Source organism: Podarcis vaucheri (assembly GCF_965113315.1).
Source record: "Podarcis vaucheri genome assembly, chromosome: 6".
Classification (NCBI taxonomy): Eukaryota; Metazoa; Chordata; class Lepidosauria; order Squamata; family Lacertidae; genus Podarcis; species Podarcis vaucheri.
This window is the reverse complement of record NC_138764.1, coordinates 7,215,821-7,235,034: the sequence shown is the minus strand read 5'-3', so window position 1 is coordinate 7,235,034 and position 19,214 is coordinate 7,215,821. Positions and strand designations below refer to the sequence as shown.

The 19,214-nt window shown below is 40.6% G+C and overlaps 1 protein-coding gene across 6 annotated transcripts in view; it reads right to left on the bottom strand.

Annotated features, from left to right (window-relative positions):
• Positions 1-19,214, bottom strand: part of RABGAP1L (RAB GTPase activating protein 1 like) — a 151,458-nt gene that overhangs the window by 17,319 nt on the left and 114,925 nt on the right. For 2 of the 6 annotated variants that reach the window (XM_082229046.1, XM_082229049.1), the window contains one exon: positions 4,490-4,582. In XM_082229046.1, the coding sequence (XP_082085172.1) occupies positions 4,490-4,582 (93 nt within the window). Of the gene's footprint in view, positions 1-3,548; positions 4,251-4,413; positions 4,583-15,835; positions 16,536-17,605; positions 17,796-19,214 lie in introns of those variants that run through there. The other 4 variants (XM_082229052.1, XM_082229050.1, XM_082229047.1 and 1 more) reach the window with 4 other exon arrangements.

Genomic DNA, 19,214 nt, shown 5'->3' with positions numbered 1-19,214 from the left:
GTTTCACAGAATCAGGGGGCCGCTACCAGTAAAATATGTTTGGAATTGTACAAGACCAATATATTTTGGTGTCAAGGTGGAAAATCCAAATGTCACACCTCAGAACCTACTAAAACTTTCTCCTGTACAAGTCACATTTAAAATGAACTTAGATTGTACAGCTTCTGAATACTTCAACCTTACAATTTGATTGGTTGCTTTAGATCACACACTCAAAGATCTGGGCTCCCAGTGAATCAAGAGAGGGCAGGCTGATTCTTATGTCTAGCTGGCAGCTTCCAAATTCTGAGGACAAGTGCCTGGACAGTGTAGTTGCTCCTACAACACACTAGCTTAAAGGCTTAAAAGGAGAGTAGTGGTATTAATACCCACGGCTGGAGCTATGGGTGATGTTTTACCCCTTCAAAGGTAATAGAGGACTCTGCAACAGGAGGATTTAGTTAACACAGGATATACATGCTTTTTGCTCAAAGGCATATTAATCAGTGATGGTGTCAAAGTTCAACAGTATCTGGCTACCAATGCAAATGTACCTAGTTGACAATAAGTATAGGTTTCTAAAAATTAGGTCATGCCAGACAAATCTCTTTTTGTTGTTGTTCTTGGAGTAACAAGCTTGGTGGATCAGGGGAATGCTGTGGACTTAGTGTATCTTGATTTCAGGAAGGCTTTTGACAAAGTCCCCCATGATATTCTTGCGAGGAAGCTGGTAAAATGTGGGTTGAACGAGGTAACTGCTAGGTGGATTTGTGGCTGGTTGACTGACTGAACCCAAAGAGTACTCATTAATGGTTCCTTGCCATCCTGGGAAAAAGTGACAAGTTGGGTGCCACAGGGTTCTGTCCTGGGCCCGTTGTTGTTCAACATCTTTATAAACAACTTGGATGAAGGAATTGAGGGAATGCTCATCATATTTGCAAAGTGGGAGGCGCAGCTAATGCCGCAGATGACAGAATCAAAATTCAATTTGACCTTAACAGATTGGAGAACTTGGCGCAAGCTAACAAAATGTATTTCAACACGGACAAATGTAAGTTTCTGCACTTAGGCAGGAAGAACCAGATGCACAAATAGAAGATAGGGAACACCTGGCTTACTAGCAGTACATGTGAAAAGGATCTAGGGGTCTTGGTGGACTACAGGCTTAACTTGAGTAAAAAGTGTGAGGCAGCAGTGGGGGGGGGGGAGCTAATGCTATTCTAGGCTGCATCAACAGAAGTCTAGTGTCCAGATCAAGGGAAGTAATAGTACCACTCTATTCTGCCTTAGTCAGACCACACCTGGAATACTGTTTCCAATTCTGGGCACCACAATTTAAGAAGGATGTTGACAAGCTGGAACATGTGCAGAGGAAGGTGACCAAGGGACTTGGAAACCAAGCCTTATGAGGAACGATGGAAGGAGTTGGTTATGTTTAGCCTGGAAAAGAGGAGACTGAGAGGAGATATGATAACCATCTTCAAATATCTCAAGGGCTGTCACATGGAAGAGGGAACAAGCTTGTTTTCTCTTGCTCTGGAGGGTGGGACTCAAACCAATGACTTTAAGAAATGAGATTCCGACTAAACATCAGGAAGAACTGTCTGACCATAAGAGCTGGTCGAGAGAGGAACTGTCTCCCTCGGGAGGTTGTGGACTCTCCTTCCTTGATGGTTTGTAAGCAGAGGTTGGATGCCCATCTGTCATGGATGCTTTAGCTGAGATTCCTGCATTGCAGGGGTTGAACTAGATGACCCTTGGGATCCCTTCCAACTTTACAGTTCTATGAATCTAAGCAAACGTATTTCGAGGAAGCCTCTCTTGTTCCTGAATATTGTCTCCTGATCACATCAGAAGAAAATTTGAATCAAGAATATGATGAGCATGTGTCTATTATTTATTGTCTAAGCCAAATGTATCATCATTTGTATTTGTGGAAGGAAAGTCTATCTCATTCCTGAAATAAACATCAGCTTTGAAAAAGAGATACATAATTTACAGTCTTAACCCTTTGTTGTCAAGTGCACCCTAACAGCACTGGAAATGATTCAAAAAACATGCCTTCATCTTCTACAACTACATGCTCCAGGTCAGTCCTCAACCATGAGATGTAAATCACCCTGTGAGTCACAACTCCTTAACTTAATAAATAAATAAAAAACAATGTTTTTATTCTTAATACTTTTTGTGGTCAAAACCCCTGCTGAAATGCCAGGGACAACTGAAAAATAATACACACAAAATACTAGGGGGCAAAGAAACCCTGCAAAATGCTGCTCAAATGGACAAGCTACTCATCACGCACACAGGTGCATAATGCCGAACCTGTTCCACCCACTTCTAGTGAGAAAGGAGCACAGAGGGCGACAAAAACAATTATTTAGACTAAAGGAATATTTTTTTACTAATTGCAGAAAAAGCAAATTAGTCACCTTCTGTAATATCAACACAAACAGTATTAGGGACCAATAATACTACAGAGGTTTACATTATTTTAAAAACGTAACTTAAAAAAAAAAAATTCCAGTTAGAACTTTCCTTGTGATCCTGCTTCTGGGGACACTGCAACCCCAAATGTATCTGAAAGTGTTTGTAAGCAACCCACACCCTCAAGCCAGTGGTACCAAGTGGTGAAAGTTCACCTTATGCAACACAGACCAAGTTTATGCAACAAAGAAAGAACCCACCATTGCCCTATTGAAACCATGCCTCTCCCAGCCCTTTAAGAAGGCATCTGCCTGCGTCTGCACCTTTTCACAGTAAACAAGAATAACTAGTAATATAGCCGTAATACAGGCGCCCTCTGGAGGAAAGATTTTACCTGACCAATGAGGATGTGTGTGCAAGGATTTGGGCTTCACCTTAACTGCCAACTCTTTTGCTAATGGATGTTTCTGTAGAAGGGCATGACATATTTCACATTTAGAGTAAACAGTCAGCCCAAACTAGCAAGGAAACATCATGCAGGAATCCTCCTGCATTTTTCTCAACATAACTAACCACATATTTTACCTCCCCTTAACGTCTTGTGGTAGAAAACAAAAGAATCCTTCCCTAAGTGCTTCTTCTTTTCAGATATATTTGCACACAGCTTGCTCTCTGTAGGTTTTGCCCAGGCATGGATTACCAAGGATGGAAATTTACAGTATGTACAGGTTTTAATATTTCTCTTAATAGGCAGTCAATGTGGTATTGACAAATTTCTGAGCAACAAAGCCTATTTTAGAAATGGACTGCAGTACAACAAATCTGCTCACCACAAAATGGCAGAGACTCCTGCATTACGGCGGAAGAAGCTTAATGAACTAACATTCCCGATCAATACTTTAATTAAACAAACAGAAAATAATCAATATATGTCACACTACCATGACCATACTAACCAGAACACCATGAAAAAATTTCTTCTGACCTAGAATCCAAGCTATGCTTCAGATCAATGTAATAAAAGAATAAAAACATCCTATTTGTGGGGGGTTGGTTTATCAATTCTTAGAAGAAAGGGGTAATATAGATTTACTTATGTAGCATTTCTTTCAAGAACCACAAATAGGTATTAGGACACCATATTAATAAAATTCAGCCAGGGGATGTTTTATTTTATTAGACCAGTTACATAATGCAAGCTTTCAGACTTGATACTTAGCACTCGCATAGTATTCCAAGTGCTTCACATCCATTATCTCAATAATCCTTACAACAGCCCTGTAAGGTAAGCCAGTATGCCTATTACCACATTATAGATGCCGAGTCTGAGGGCATCGTGGCTTGTGGAATGAAATTGTGGCTGAGACGGGATTTGAAACAGAAACTTCCTGCTCACTTAGCCACTATGCTACATCAGGACTTTTCGAGGCCTGGGAGTTCAGAACAAAGGTAGAGTAAAAAGGGGTGAGACAAGGCTTCACCTTACTAAGGACTTTCATTTTATCCTTGCTTAGAACAACCACGACCTAAGAAAAACTTGGCCCAATAAAATATAGTATTTCAACCATTCTGTGCCTCTCATTATGTGTGATAAACACAACTACAAACATGAACAAATTATGAGGAAGATTTGCACCACAGAGAGTGAAAGGTCAATCTTGGAAGCATGCACCTTCCAAAATGTGTCTGTGGTAGTGAACCACACAGAGCTTTGTCTAAAGCATAATATATTTCCTCCTTTGCGTGTCAGTGGTAGAGAATCTCTCTCTCTCTCTCTCTCTCAGGATCCCATGCAGTTTCCCAGAAAAGTTCAACAGCAGAAGTGTTACCTACAAACATATAAACTGAAAGAATAAAAAAATATAATGTGGCAGGCTTTATGGTGCCTTTTAATTATTTTAAACAAAATATAAATGCATATTCTCAAACAACAAAAAGTGCCTGAAGTGTGCCTTTTAAAATAAACATATAACACACTACTGTTGAAAACAATACTAGAAAACCTACTTTCAGCTTCTGAAGGTGATCCTGTTTTGCCTAAGTAGGTCAATGGAAGTTGCTTGAATACTTTGCATCCCATTACCTTGTATCTGTCCAGAGGGTCTTCCTGTTGCAGCTGATTCTCTCGCATCATCTGATACTCCCTCTCATATTTCCTCAGCTTCTTTGTGGGCACCTACAGAGGAACAAAAACTAATGTTAGGGATGTTAAGAGCAACACTTGGGAGTAGGGGCTGGGGAAAAAATGAGACAAATTGCTGTGCCAACACAGAGAGGTTAACGGAAGATCCGGACATTCCCTACTGAAGTTCAGCAAATGAGCAACGTTAAAGTCTGTCTCTGAAATTCAAGCACTGTCTAAAGTAAAACTGTATAATATGGTGCCCCTTGCCCTGGTGGGCAGAATTATGGGAGGAAAAGTAAAGGGCTCTTAATGAAGAAATTAACAACAACCACCCACCCTTCACCCTATGTTCCAGGGCAGGTTACAACGTTAAAATTCAATATTTCAAACAACTTAAAAACACAAAAAATAAGGAGGTCCTAAAAAAAGACACTGCAGGTATCAAAAGCCAGGCTAAAGAGTCTTCCGTATTCTCTGCAAGCAGTATAATTAAGGTGCCAGACACACCTCTGTGGGAAGGGAGGTTCACAGCTTAGGAGCCACCAGTGAATGCCCTCCCTCCCATGAGCTTCTGAGGGTGAAGGAACTACCAAGAAGGCGCTGATCTCAGAACCCAAGAGGGTTCGTAGGGAGATATTTGGGGCCTAAGTGATTTAGGGCTTTAACTACTAATGTGAGCACCTTGAATTGGGCCTGGAAACAAACTTGCAACTAGTGCAGCAGTTTTAAAGCAGAGGCTATATGAGATATAAACAGAGCCCTAGCCAGCAATCTGGCTGCTGCATATTGGACCAATTGAAGTTTTCAAATCATCTTCACCGGCAGCCCCATGTGGAGCCACACTGCAGTAATCTAACCTTGAAATTAACTACAGCATGGAGTGCAGTAGGTAAGTCGTCTCCAAAAGGGGCTGCAGCTGGCAAACCAGTTGGAGCAGGAAAAGGCACTCCTGGCCACTGAGGTCACCTGAGCCTCTAGTCAGTGTTGAATTGAGGAGCACTCCTTCCAAGGGAGTGCAACCCTATCCAGGGCAGGCTACTTTCCTACCTCCTGGACATGAGCATCTGGAATACATAACACCTCTCTTTTCAGGATTCAGCTTCAGTTTATTGACCTACATCCAAGCCAACACTACCTCTAAGCACTGGTCCAACGCCTCAACCACCTCTCTGATTCAGATGGAACAAAAGATAGAGCTGGATGCCATCTGCATTTTTATGACAGTTCACTCCAAATCTTGTGATGATGTATGAAGCTGGGCTGTTTAAAGTTTGTTGTAAGCCAGAATTTTTACTCTAACAAAATTGAGGATTCATCTCTGACAAAATCCTGCTCCTGGCCATACAGAAGAAGGTAGTGCAGGAGTCCAGTATTTCACTTGGGCTTACTGCAGATCACATATGTAGCATTAAACCATGGTTTGATGCTACATGTGAACACTAATAGTGTGTCAACAAATATTAAATTAACTTCTGTTGAGTCCAACAATAGCATCAGCACAACTGCTCTTGGGGAGAGAAGGTGGAACTGCAGTCTTAATATTGCTCTTTCAAATGACTTTGTCAATTTCTTTCCAAAAGAAGAAATTCAGGATTTGCAATAATGTTCAGTTTTTACAAGATAAAACAGAAGGCAAAAGCCTCCCTTCCCTAGCTACCCAAGACAATCTTAATTCAGTATAATTCAGAGGCAAAAAATGCTTCAATTTGATCAGTCAGGAAGAAAGAGGGGCAGACCTAAGCAAATAAAAGTTTTAAAAACCCATATTCTTTTTCCTATATATCCTTGGCTTTTAAAACTCTGGTCACACACTTAAAATCCAGATCCTGAAGAACAGATGCAAAGCACATCAGACTGCCTTCTGTGCCCTCCTCAGCATGCTGATGTTTTGTGCATGGGGACACAGCAGATTCCTAACATGTTGCTAGGATACCTCTCAGCAAATGCACTTCTTATATTCCCTGATGTTTTGCCACTACCCTTCTGTCAACAGAAGCAAGACAATAACAGAAAATACAGGGTAGTGTATAAACCGGTGTGTAAAGCATTGCCACTAAGGCAAAAGAAGATTTGAGAGTTTGCAGGGGCAGTGTCAGAAACACTAAAGTTGACTTTTGAGGGAGCAGCAATAAGTAAAATTGCTGTTAATTGCTAGTGCATGACGTGCATGGCAAGAATGAGCAGCAGCAAAGCTTAGGCTCATGCACTCTCCTCCATCTTGGAAGCTTTGCTTTCAGATTTGGTTAACCAGTTTGCTGTGTCATAAAGCCCAAATAACTGCAGTTAACATTAACTATGGCTAGTTTCAAACAAGCCAACTTCAAAGCATGTTTGCTGAAGCTCACTTGCTGAAACAAATACTAAGTTTATGTTAACCACTCCTCTGGGTCTAGATAACATGCCACACAGTGGTTAACCAAAATTGAAAGCCAATGCTTCTGAAATTCTTCTCCCAGCCCTGTGGGAGGAGAAGGGAGGCTGTGTTCAAATCCATGGCTCACTGTGGCTTGTTTCTGCTCATGACATGTGAATGTGTTTACCATAACATAGAAATGAGTGTACATTTATCACTAGCCTATGTGTCCAAGCTCCAATTCCATGTTTAGCTCCATTACAGAGGTAGGAAAGTAGATGGAGCTTTCATTCCGTAGTCTATTTGAAACAGGTGCTTCTATGCCAAATCAATATTAATTGGGGAACTTTTTAAAATCACAAATACAATATTTCAAATTCTCTTTCAGTTATAGAAAGCTCAGCTCTGATTCTATATAATTTTGCTCAGATTGGAATCTAGCATAACAAATTATGATCACATACAGCCCATAGTCTCATACTACAAGTTATTAATCAATTGGTTCCAATTAATAACATACTTTGCATAGAATACACTAATTAAATTAGAGTAAAAGAAATATAATATACCCTAATAGATTTATGTTTGAAAGAATGAATGTAGAAGTCAGATAGAGAAAATTATCCCATATTTTTTGGATACTTCTATTGTCCTCCCGAAAACAGTAATATTGCTATTAGGTGTGAAGAGATATGTTGTCTCAGCACATTAGGCTCAAAGTTACAGATATAAAGATTCTGCTCAAGGCAGAGGAAAAAGCCAAAGTAAAATTTCAATGAGGGACAAGAGACCCATTTGTTTTTCTGTTAAAGTGTAAGAAATCTAATCAAGGGAATCAACATACCAGACCTGGCACAGCAGACAAGCCAAAACTGGAAATTTCTTACTATGAATTTTTGTTTACTGAAGTCTCCTGGAAGACAATCCAAATAATGTATTCTATGTGAGGTGCTTAATCATACACAAAAGCCCTCAGAAGAAAGGAAGGTCCACTGCAATTCTGGAAGAGTGGCCATTTTAAGGCCAATTCATCCATTAAAGGAGTACTGGGGAAGCTGCTTCTTCATCACCTCCTCCCATGTTGCTCTGGCAATGTTTGATGCAGACCTTAACTGCTTCAACAATCCCACCAAAGTGGTTCCTGCACCTGAATATTAGCAGAGTGGAAAGACAGCATTCATCTAGGAAGGAGTGACCTCATAGAATCTTACAGCTGGAAGGGACTCAAGGGTCATCTAGCCCAACCCCCTTTTATTGTATTTTTTATTTTTATTGACACTGTCCACAAAGTTCCCATATCACAGGAGTGGTATGAGACGACGTCAGAAGAAAATGGCTTCCAGACTGCCACAGTAATATAGGAATTGTTAATTACTCCGTGACAACAAAACAAGCAAAAACAATGCCATCTTTGAAGTTCGCTGCTGGAATGTGGCCTATCAATGACGAATAGCCATGATGGCTATGCTCTGCTTCTGACTGTGGAACCACAGTGCTCTGGTGCTTGGATTCTGGTGGGCCACTGAAAGAACAGGAGGCCAGGCTAGTTGAGCTGATCCAAAAGGCTCTTCCTATGTTCTTAACTCCCATCAGCCACAGTAAGCATGGCCAATGGTTACAGATGATAAACAGTCCAACACTGTCTGGAAAGCTACAGGCTCATGTCATCATGGTTCCATATGTAATTTTTAAAAATGACAATTTGCTTTGAGGAAAGTCTAGAATACTTCAAGCTCTAGCTTAGAGCAATTTTAATGCGGCTAAGAAACAATTCACACCTTCACGACCCAGCACAGCATGCTTAACGCGTAACCAAAATGAACAACAATTGCAGGGGTGCAGAGCACAGGGGTTCGTTGCCTTTGTCTTCTGTTTTCTGTTTTGTCTTGTCTTCTGTTAGCCGTGGAGGACATCAGTGCCTAAGTTCTGTTTCCAGAAACGACATATAAAAGTTGGAAGGGCCAGTGAAACCAGTATAATCAGGCCATGATTCTCTTCACAGCAGAAGAAAAAAGAATAACAGCTACAATTACAATACTGAGTGGGTGGTGGCAAAGTTATGGTTTCAGAGCAGGAATGGGGAAACCCATGACTCTTCTGATGTTACAGATAGGTAGCCGTGTTGGTCTGCCATAGTCAAAATAAAAAAATTCCTTCCAGTAGCACCTTAAAGACCAACTAAGTTAGTTCTTGGTATGAGCTTTCGTGTGCATGCACACTTCTTCTGATGTTGTTGAATTAAAAGTCCAATCACCACTGGCCATTGGCCATGCTGATGGGAATTTGAGTCCATTATAAACATACAGTGGTACCTCGGGTTACATACGCTTCAGGTTACAGACTCCGCTAACCCAGAAATAGTACCTTGAGTTAAGAACTTTGCTTCAGGATGAGAACAGAAATCGTGCTCCGGCGGCACGGCAACAACAGGAGGCCCCATTAGCTAAAGTGGTGCTTCAGGTTAAGAACAGTTTCAGGTTAAGAACAGACCTCCGGAACGAATTAAGTACTTAACCCGAGGTACCACTGTATTTGAGTGCGTACAAACACACACACCCCTCTCCAAATGCATCACTGGCTTTTTAATTATGTTATTGCACATGCATTTCTTCTATTATCTTTTTCAAGTCACGCTACTGCCTCATACCCTAAAACTGGAATCGGTAATCAGATTACAGTGGTTATATCCATGGTGGTCCCCCAGAGAAACAACTGCCAGGGGAAAGGAGTGTAATTTTCAGACATAATGTGCTTTGTTTTGGGTTGTAAAATTTAGATTGTGAACTGCTTGCTTTTTGCTTTAAAGGTTCTAGGATGGTCAAAATTTCATAGGAAAGGGCTGTTTTGATCAGGAAGTTTTGTACAGGAAGTTGGTATTTGAGAGATTAATGTCTTCATAGCCTTACCACCAAGAAATATAATTTCAATGTGCAACATTTATTGTCATAACACTAGGAGCATTGACTCTAGAACAATTTGCACAAAATTAGGACTCATCCACACTTTATTTGCCCCGGGAAAACCAGCAGTTTAATTCTGAATTGGAACAAAAGGGCTATTGGGTTTTCTGTGGATTGCCTTTTGTTCCAATTTAGCACTAAAGAATGTGTTTTCCAAAGGAAAGCCGTGGGGCAAAGGCAAAACCGCTCAGACTCATGCCTAGAAAGCAAGGGACAAGCAGGAAACCATTCAGACCTGTGCTTTCTATGCACAGAACAAGCAGAAGAGTAGACAAGCCCCTTAGCATCATTGCTCCTTAACAGGTAACAGTATACTTAGTAACCAGGGTATGAAAGGCACTATAAGTAAGTTTTGTTGTTTTTCCACGTGGAAAATGGCTTAGGAGAAGCTTACTACAATCATCTTTCTCGGCCCACTTCTTTCTTAATAAAATACTTCAAGTCCATTGTCATTCTTTCCAGGAATTAAGCTAACATATGCCAATCACAGCAATCAGTCTTACAGCATATTGTTCTTCATATTCCAAGTACTTTTACAAATATTATTCAGAAGCCACTAAATTAGGTATTAGATTATGGATCAATTACCATGAAAAAATGCATCATAACTGCTTTGTTAACAGGCAACTTCTGCTTGTCATTGCCCAGTTAAGACACAATTGTTCTCAAATACCGTATTTTTTGCCCTATAGGACGCACTTTTTCCCCTCCAAAAATGAAGGGGAAATGTGTGTGCGTCCTATGGGGCAAATGCAGGCTTTCGCTGAGGCCTGGAGAGCGAGAGGGGTCGGTTCGCACCAACCCCTCTCGTTCTCCAGGCTTCAGGAGAGCCCCAGCGCCAGCCCCACAAGGTCGAGGGACAGCGGGGAGGCGGAATGCCGCCATCCCGCTGTCTCCCGATGTGGTTTGGAGGCTGATGGTGGGGAGACGCGTGCTTTTCCCTGCCACCAGCCCTACAAGCTCCGGGGACAGCGGGGAGGCACAGCACGCCTTCCCGCTGTCCCCGGACCTGGTCTGAAGGCAGGCGGCGGGAAAAAGAGCGCCTCTCCCCGCTGCCGGCCCCACAAGCGCCTGGGGGGGGGATAAAAAAAAATTTCTTGGTGCGTCCTATGGGCCGGTGTGTCCTATGGGGCAAAAAATACGGTAATTCTACAAGGCACTGGCAGGGCACAAGAGCACAGTGGAACTGAATGTTCCCATCAACAACAGTTTCCATCACTGCCACCAACATTTCTGGATCATTAGCACTCCCAGAAAGAAATCACACAGGACTCAGTTGGAGCCACAGTTTCTCTCCTTAAAAAAATTACAGCAGTGAAGGCTGTGTCTTGGCAGTGATCTCTTAGGGCAGTGTTTCCCAACCTTGGGCCTCCAGCTGTTTTTGAACTACAATGACTTATCTGTCCCAGATGTAGTAGCTGATATGTAAGAGGACCTTTCCAGGGGAGGAGATATGTGGAGAGGTTGGCTCTGGGAGCTTTGAAAATATATTTGGCAGACTAAAAATAATCTGCTGTTTGTGATCCTAATGATGTTAAGGGACCCATATCTTACATGTGTGTTCATGGAAGTACCACCTCTGGGATCTTTAATCTGGAGACGATTCCATACTACAGAGGTTATTCCACTACATTAGTACCAATTTCGACTTGTCAGTACCGTACTGCTTACTTGGAAAAATTAGCAAGAACCAATAAATGGCAATATTAGTTATTTGCACAGAATGGTGGACAGGGAGTAAATGTGCTACTGGCACTGAATGTGCTTACAGGATCAATTTTGCAGTGCTTTTTTCTAAAAAAAATGTTTAAGGGTACTCTCATTTCCCTACTCATATTGAAATACTGCCCTTCAACGAGGCAAAACTCAGATTCACAAAATGTTTAGGGGCATGCAACCCCCTGGGTCCCCCCCAGAAACAAGGACTGCAACTTTGTAAGACTGAGGCACACTGGCAAGGCACCCTAAGGCAAACCCTAGCTCCCTGGGACTGCACTCGCATGTTTGTTGTTGGCTAAAGCTCATGATTAGTCAGGGCAAGCACAAGTGCGAACAACACACCTGGCAAAGACTTAAGACAAGACTGGGGAGGGGCAAAGCAGCTGGGAGCTCCCCTCCAGGAGCCCACATGTTCACACTGTCCTGATAAATCATAATCGGTCTTACCACAATGTGCAGACCAGGCCATAGTCATAAATGTTAATAGTGCTGGAATATACGCACCCATCTTGAAAATGTAAGTGAAACAGAAATGGAAATTTTAGTTGATACACATCCAGAAGTATTAAATAAACAAATGGGGTTGAGGTTTCTCACTGAAGAAGTATTTTATATAGACTGGGCATCCCTTTAAAATAAATGTATTTCTGAAGAATAACAAAATATTGAAGAGGCTAAACAATTATTAGAAATTACAAATGGTTGTTTGCAAAGTACTATTCTGATTGATAGCTGTCTCTGACTTCACTGTTGACTTTCTCTATAACTTTCTATCAAGGACTTTTTCATGAGGCACCAGTGGGGAATTTGCCCACAAACAATACGAGCTTCAAAAGAGGGGTTTTGATGGGGAAACTTAATATTCTCCCTCCATGCCTGCACTGATTCTATTAGTATCGATTCCCACAGCTGATGCAATTTAAAACACCTGCACATTAGGTGAAAAAGTGCATTTAACCTCACATGTCGTTTGGTCATGAGAACTGGAACACCAGGCATGATGCTACAAGGTGTGTGAGGATACAGAGTAATTAGCAAATTTTAAACTTTTCACCCAATAACAAAACCCTGCAAACTGAGAATACAAAACTTTACTAAGCAAAGCAGTTAACCACTCGAATCTTGGTTTCCCTTGCATTCATGAAAAAAGTAATATTTAAAGTCTCCCTAGTATTTAAAGTCACCTCCTATTTTGGTAGGAGGTGACATTTTCTCCAGTTTTTAACAGACGAGGGGATATAAGGGCACATCATGTTATATCATGCTAAAATTTATAATGCGGTCATGGAAATCCCCAATTCAACTCTCACCTCAGCCACAAACTTAGTAGATGGTCTTAGATAAGCCTCTCCCTCCCTCTGCTCTGCCCCAGCCATTTTCAAAGCAAGGCTCTTTTACAGAGAAGACTGTAAAGGTTACTGCAATAGTATATGTCTAGAATTTCAACACCATATAAATGCTATTATTGCTACATCTACTTTTGATGAAGTAAACCTGCATGGATATACACATTCTCTCCAAAACACAATAAAAAATCACAACTGCATAATGAAAATGTCAGATTGTATTCTTGCTTCTTCTTGTCTAATAAAGCTAGTATTTTCCCCCACGATTGCAAGTCCCTACATTATCTTGATTAATTGCATATTTTTATCACTATGATTATTATAATCACAAAATTGTAATCCTCTCTGTTAATAAGACTTTCCTAACACAGTCTTCCTCTTATTATCCAATTCTAATATAATTCAAGGGGGCAAAACACGGCTTGAGCAGGCATAGAACTTTAGATATGGATAAAAATTTCAATGCGAAGTTTGACTACTTGATCATTTCTATTTCAAAGCTATCTGTCAAGCAATATAGCCTGACTGAGGATTCTGACTAGGTTTGCCAGTATGCCCTGGTGGGAAGGAGAACAAATTTAGTCATTTCTCATTCCTAGTCAGAACAGATCCAGCCTACTGACTTGCCACTATCATTTTAACATTATTACTGATTCTAAATCTCTGTCCTAAATGCCAGTCAGGCTGGCAAAAATCAACGCCCCCCCCCCCTTTCCCCTTTATGTTGGAAGGGCTGTGGAAAGCTTGATTCATTTATTCATGTTCGGTGGGAATGCTCTTACGTTAAAAACTTTTGGACTAGAGCAGTGTTTCCCAACCTTGGGCCTCCAGCTGTTTTTGGACTACAACTCCCATCATCCCTAGCTAGCAAGACCAGTGGTCAGGGATGATGGGAATTGTAGTTCAAAAACAGCTGGAGGCCCAAGGTTGGGAAACACTGGACTAGAGTATTCTCCATTATATATGCAATTACAGGCTAACCCCTTTCTCCAAATCCTACCTTAGCCCTACAATCTTTGGACACAGACTTAGGTTCCACCCTGTGCCACAGTGAACTAGTAGGCTTCTTACTGACCGCAGCACGATTAGCGGTAGCTCAGCAATGGAAGAAACAAACTGAAATACCCCTGAACATTTGGGAAAATAATATCTGGGATGTCTCAGGGTCTCACCAGACACAGGAGGGCAATTAAAGGCATAATAAACAAAGACACCTTCCAAGAAACGTGGCCCCCATTTTTTAATTATGTTAATGTCAAAATCAAGACCTGGTTATACCAACTACTCAATATTCTCAGTGGAGTGGTTTGAATGTTGAATGTGTAAGTGTAAGTGTATGTCTAGAGACAACGGATAAAACAAACATCGTTAGCTGTACTGGAGGATAGGTGTTTAATGGCTATTGTATTTGTATAAAAACCAATAAAAATTTGGTTGGTATACACACACACACACACACCTGTCCTAAAGCCAGGTGGAAAGAATTCCTTACCTTCACTGGATCTTGGTGGCATTGCTTTAAATTCTTAAAGGACATTGGGGGAGGGGCTCTTATATGGCACATAATTTTCTCTCTTCCTTAACATCAGGATGTCTTTGTTGAGTAGGATATTTTACAATGATGACAAATAGTAAAGGTGAATTGGGAGATAAAGAGTCATTGCTTGTAAAAGATGACAAGAGAATGAGAACAAGAATATCAGACCCAAAACATGGAGTGGTATTACATGTTTTCGGCTCTTCAGTTTGAAAGTTTGATATTGATATTTCAAGGATTTGTTTGTATATAGTTGCCTAACTATAACTTTGTATTTTATATCCCAGCGTGAGATTCTGAACAGTAAATGACATGCAAATATGATGTTGCTCATTTGCTGGTATGGAAGCTAAGCTATAGCTACCACTCAGAAGCCAAAATAGATCCTACCAGCTAGTAGTATCTCTGTACACAGAGTTGCTATGTGAGCAACTAAAAAACCTGTTTTGGTTATGGTGATGCAGAAAAGCAAAAGACACAACCCCACAATGGTCTACCAATACTAGCTGGATGTTTTATTATTTTTACAAGGGTTTTATTCAGTATAAGCCATGATCTGTGGACCCATTTTAAGCATTGTAACATTGGATATTGTATCATTAAGGAAGTATACCATCTATGTAAAAGTATTAAAGCGATGCTGAAAATCAGTGGAATTATTTTTATTTTTTGCAGTAAGTAAAAGGTCTAACTTCTACCTCAGAGATTTAAAAATACTGTAGCCGATTCAGCATGAAAGCTTCCTAAATGGAATGTACCTCAACTGCAGATTACACCGCTTAAACTTCTTTAAGCCTGTACTTTTGCAGATAGATAAAATGAGAATTAACATTCCCAATAATAAATCCACTCAGTTCTTGCATAAGCAGCACAATAGCCACTCTGGACTTACTTCCATGAAAACTTAAGTATCACATATGCATATTTCTTTTCTCCCCCAAACCCACTTTTTCCATGAAGCTCAACTCCCTAGTTCCCATTGTCAAATAAAACAAACTATATCACACACGTTCCCTTCCATCTCTCTTTCATAAACATAAATAAAATTAAGTTGAAGAGGATCCTTTCTTGTGCAAATTAAGTTCACTAGTCCTACAGGTTAAGCAAGGCCAGACCAACTATAGGCTGCCTTGAGGCATCAGCAGAATCTCTTTTAGTGTAACAACACCAGGGATGAGCAGTGTGATAAGAATCCATGGTTGTTTGACAAAAATAGACATTTGACAGTGTGAGAGGTTTTTAGCACAGTACTATTCAAGAACCTTGTCAAGTCAATGAGGTCTAAGGGAGAAAGAGCAAGTAGAATCATTTCCCTACTACAGACATTGAAGGGAAAAAATGGTACTGAAGGGAAAAAATAGAACAGTATTTCACAATCTAGACACCTACCACATATTTGGGTTTGCTGACTGCAACCAGGCTGGCCAGAAAGTCTTCATCATATAGCTTGCTAAAAACATGGGAGTCGTAGGCCACCACAATGGAAATTTCTTCCATCATTTTGTCAGCACACTCTGTTAGCAGTGCCAGCAACAGGTTCAGTATCCAACGACAAAGAATTAGCTCAGCTGTGTGTCGATTGTCCACACCCACTTGAAGAGACTAAGTGGGTGGAGTGTCACAGAAGGAACAAAAAGGCAAAGAAACACAGCAGCCAGCCCCAGCTCCTCTCTGCTGCTTTCCTCTGGGAATCTTCCTTATCTTTGCAGGAAATGTATAGGTGTGACATCTGTTCATATGCTCAGATAATAAAACAGTCATTCACTAAGGTCAGTAATAAAAAGTATTTTTCCCAGTAATTAAAGTCCAAATGAAAACTTCAGTTCTCTCTTGTGTTTCCCCACAACTTCTTGTTCTTTAAATGTAATATTTCACCATAGTAAAAAGATTCTTTTTAGTGGAGGAGGACAGATTTCACAAGACGACTTGCTTTATGCTTATTCCACAGATTCCCACAGAAGGAGTGAACAGTATTCTGCCACTCTTGGAATTTTCCAGAGTCTCTTATCAGATACCTGAGGAAATAGTGTTTTTTCTTTGGCAGGTTTGGTCTGGTGTAGGGTCTGCTTTTGTTTCTTTTTGAATTATTCTGACATAAAACAGAAATATAGGGCCTCATCAGCCTTTTATTGAAACAATCTTATATACCTGTAAGATCACAGCGACAAGTTTTCACTGTTAGTCAGAGAGTAAGATCATACCTCAAAAGGATAAAATCTCATCTACATGGCCTTCATTCACAAGAAAATGCATGCCTTTGTTCAACAAAACAGTAGAGTACAGAATCAGAAGAGCACAGAAAGAAAATCCTCCTTGCAGACAGTGTCCAAGTTTCAGACCAGTAAGTTTATCAAAAATATGTAAAGGGGGGAAATGCACCAAAATCTGAAACATTTGAGAATTTTCAACTATAGTTTTACCAATACATGCAAAACTCCATGCCTACCCTCCAAATCACAGCAAGTGCTTAATCAAAAAGCAATATTCTTACATTAAGAACACAAAGGAGAAAACATCAAAGGACCCATTCCTGACTGACTTACTTCATATTTTGCCCTGTTCTATAGCATTTTCTTCCAGTGCTAAGGACAGATATATATCTGACATTTATCATGAATGAGAGTACATTTTGGTCACCACAAAAGTCATATGGTATTTCCTGGTCCAAACTGCTGCAACTTTGTCACATGTTTTTTTTTCCCCTGCCAAATAAAACAAAAGAAAACTGCTCATCATTTCATCCTGTTTTCCTCAGGGATCCCTCTCAAAAATTACATGTATATTTCAAGAGCAACAGGTGTTGTTTGCTATTAAACAGGGAAGCTGGGACACAGCTGTAGCATGGTGGATAAAAAACATTTCCATTTTAATAAAGGAGGAGTAAAAACCACTTGTTATTGCTAGGAAACAGCACAGAATTTTAATAGGCTTAAGGCAGGCAAAATGCAAAGAAATCCTCTTAAGAAATCCTTAAGAGCTACTGGTCACGTTAACCCACTAAGTGCAATGAAAAACCTATGTATCCTATTTGAAGCTTGTAGCAATGTAGTTCTGTGATACTGAAGCTAGGTTAATCTTACTTGTTTTCCCAGGGAAGTAGTTCAGATCTAAGAAGTAAACAAACCATTCTTTTTGGATTCCAGTGAGCCTAATTCCTACCTGAGCTTCTAAAACTTGCACTTTGTTTTCCTAAGCATGCTACTAGGTCCAGGGAACCTCTTCAAAGCAAAAAGCATTTCTCCCTTCCGCTTTGCTTCAACTTCCTGGTAGAAAATGCTTGCTAGAAGTGAAAGCTGCCTGCCTTTGTAGTTTCACCACCACAATGACTCAGCTTGGGAGTATGATAATGTGTGTGGCACAAGGCAGGTGGACAAAGACACCTGTTGGAGGAGGAGGTAAGAAATGGAACGTCCCCTGATCCCAGGTGCCCTTCCAGGAAGGGATGAAATTACAACAACCATCACATGCATTACAACTACATACACTCCTTTCTTAAAATTCTGCGGCAGAATCAAAGAAGGGGGTGAGGAATGCAACATCTCCACCCAAAAAAGCAACCTTAAAAACATGTCAATAGTATCCAGGTAACTTTTAAGTTAATCATTTGATGGCAAAAATACTGGGAGTCAGATTTTTGTATATCCCACCCTATCCTTTTAGTGTGTCCACTACAGCTCGCCTCTCCATGTGGCTTCCTAAAGTGAAAGTGGTAAGATCACTTGCCAACTACTTGATAGACCTGACGGAGCCCAATTTGAGAAGAGCGTTTACAATGGCCCGTTTCCACCATTCTATACCCACGGCCTTCCTGCAGGGGATTTACTCTAAGACCCCTATTACTCAGCGTTTATGTCCATGCACAATGAATGAAGTAGAGGACTTCATACATTTCTTTTTCTATTGCCCTATTTATGAGCCAATAAGACCTAAGCTCCTCCTCTTGATCCCGTCCACCATTACATCTAAGGAAGACTGTTTGAAATCGCTTCTTGTGGACGCAAATCCCCAAATTTCACGTGGGGTTGCAATCTTCATAGTGCAGGCTCTGAAACTCAGGGCTACTCTGACTGGGTAGTGTGTCCTAGACCTGGACCTGTTTTAATTCTTTTTATTACTTTTTAACCCAATGTGCCGAGCCTATTTTTGGGGCCATTTTATGCTTTATATACATCCGCATTTTAGATTCTTGGCGCTGGCAACTAAATCTTTACATTATTGTCTTAGGGTAATTTAAATGTCATTACGCCAGTAATATCGCTTTGAATTTTGTTTGGTTGCTTGTCTCTAGTATTTTTGTCTTATTTTGCTATGGCTGTATGCTAATGCAATAAAGGTTTGACTTTGACTTTTAGTGTGGCAGCACCTACACTTTGGAACTGCCTGCCTATGGATATCTAGCAGATGTCTTCGCTGTATTCTTTTCAACGCTTGCTAAAAACATTACTGCTTAGACAAATCTACCCAAGTGGCATGAATTTTAATCTGTTTTTAGTATTTTAACTTTTTGTATGGTTTAAAGTATTGCATTTTTAAATTTATAAATTGTCTTCTTTTTGTAAACCACTTTTCAAGCATCATAGTATGTCCCTTTCTATTCTTAAGAAATGACAATAGCCACAACATTCATTTCCTCTTTGTTGTTGTTTAGTCGTTTAGTCGTGTCCAACTCTTCGTGACCCCATGGACCAGAGCACGCCAGGCACTCCTGTCTTCCACTGCCTCCCACAGTTTAGTCAAACTCATGCTGGTATCTTCAAGAACACTATCC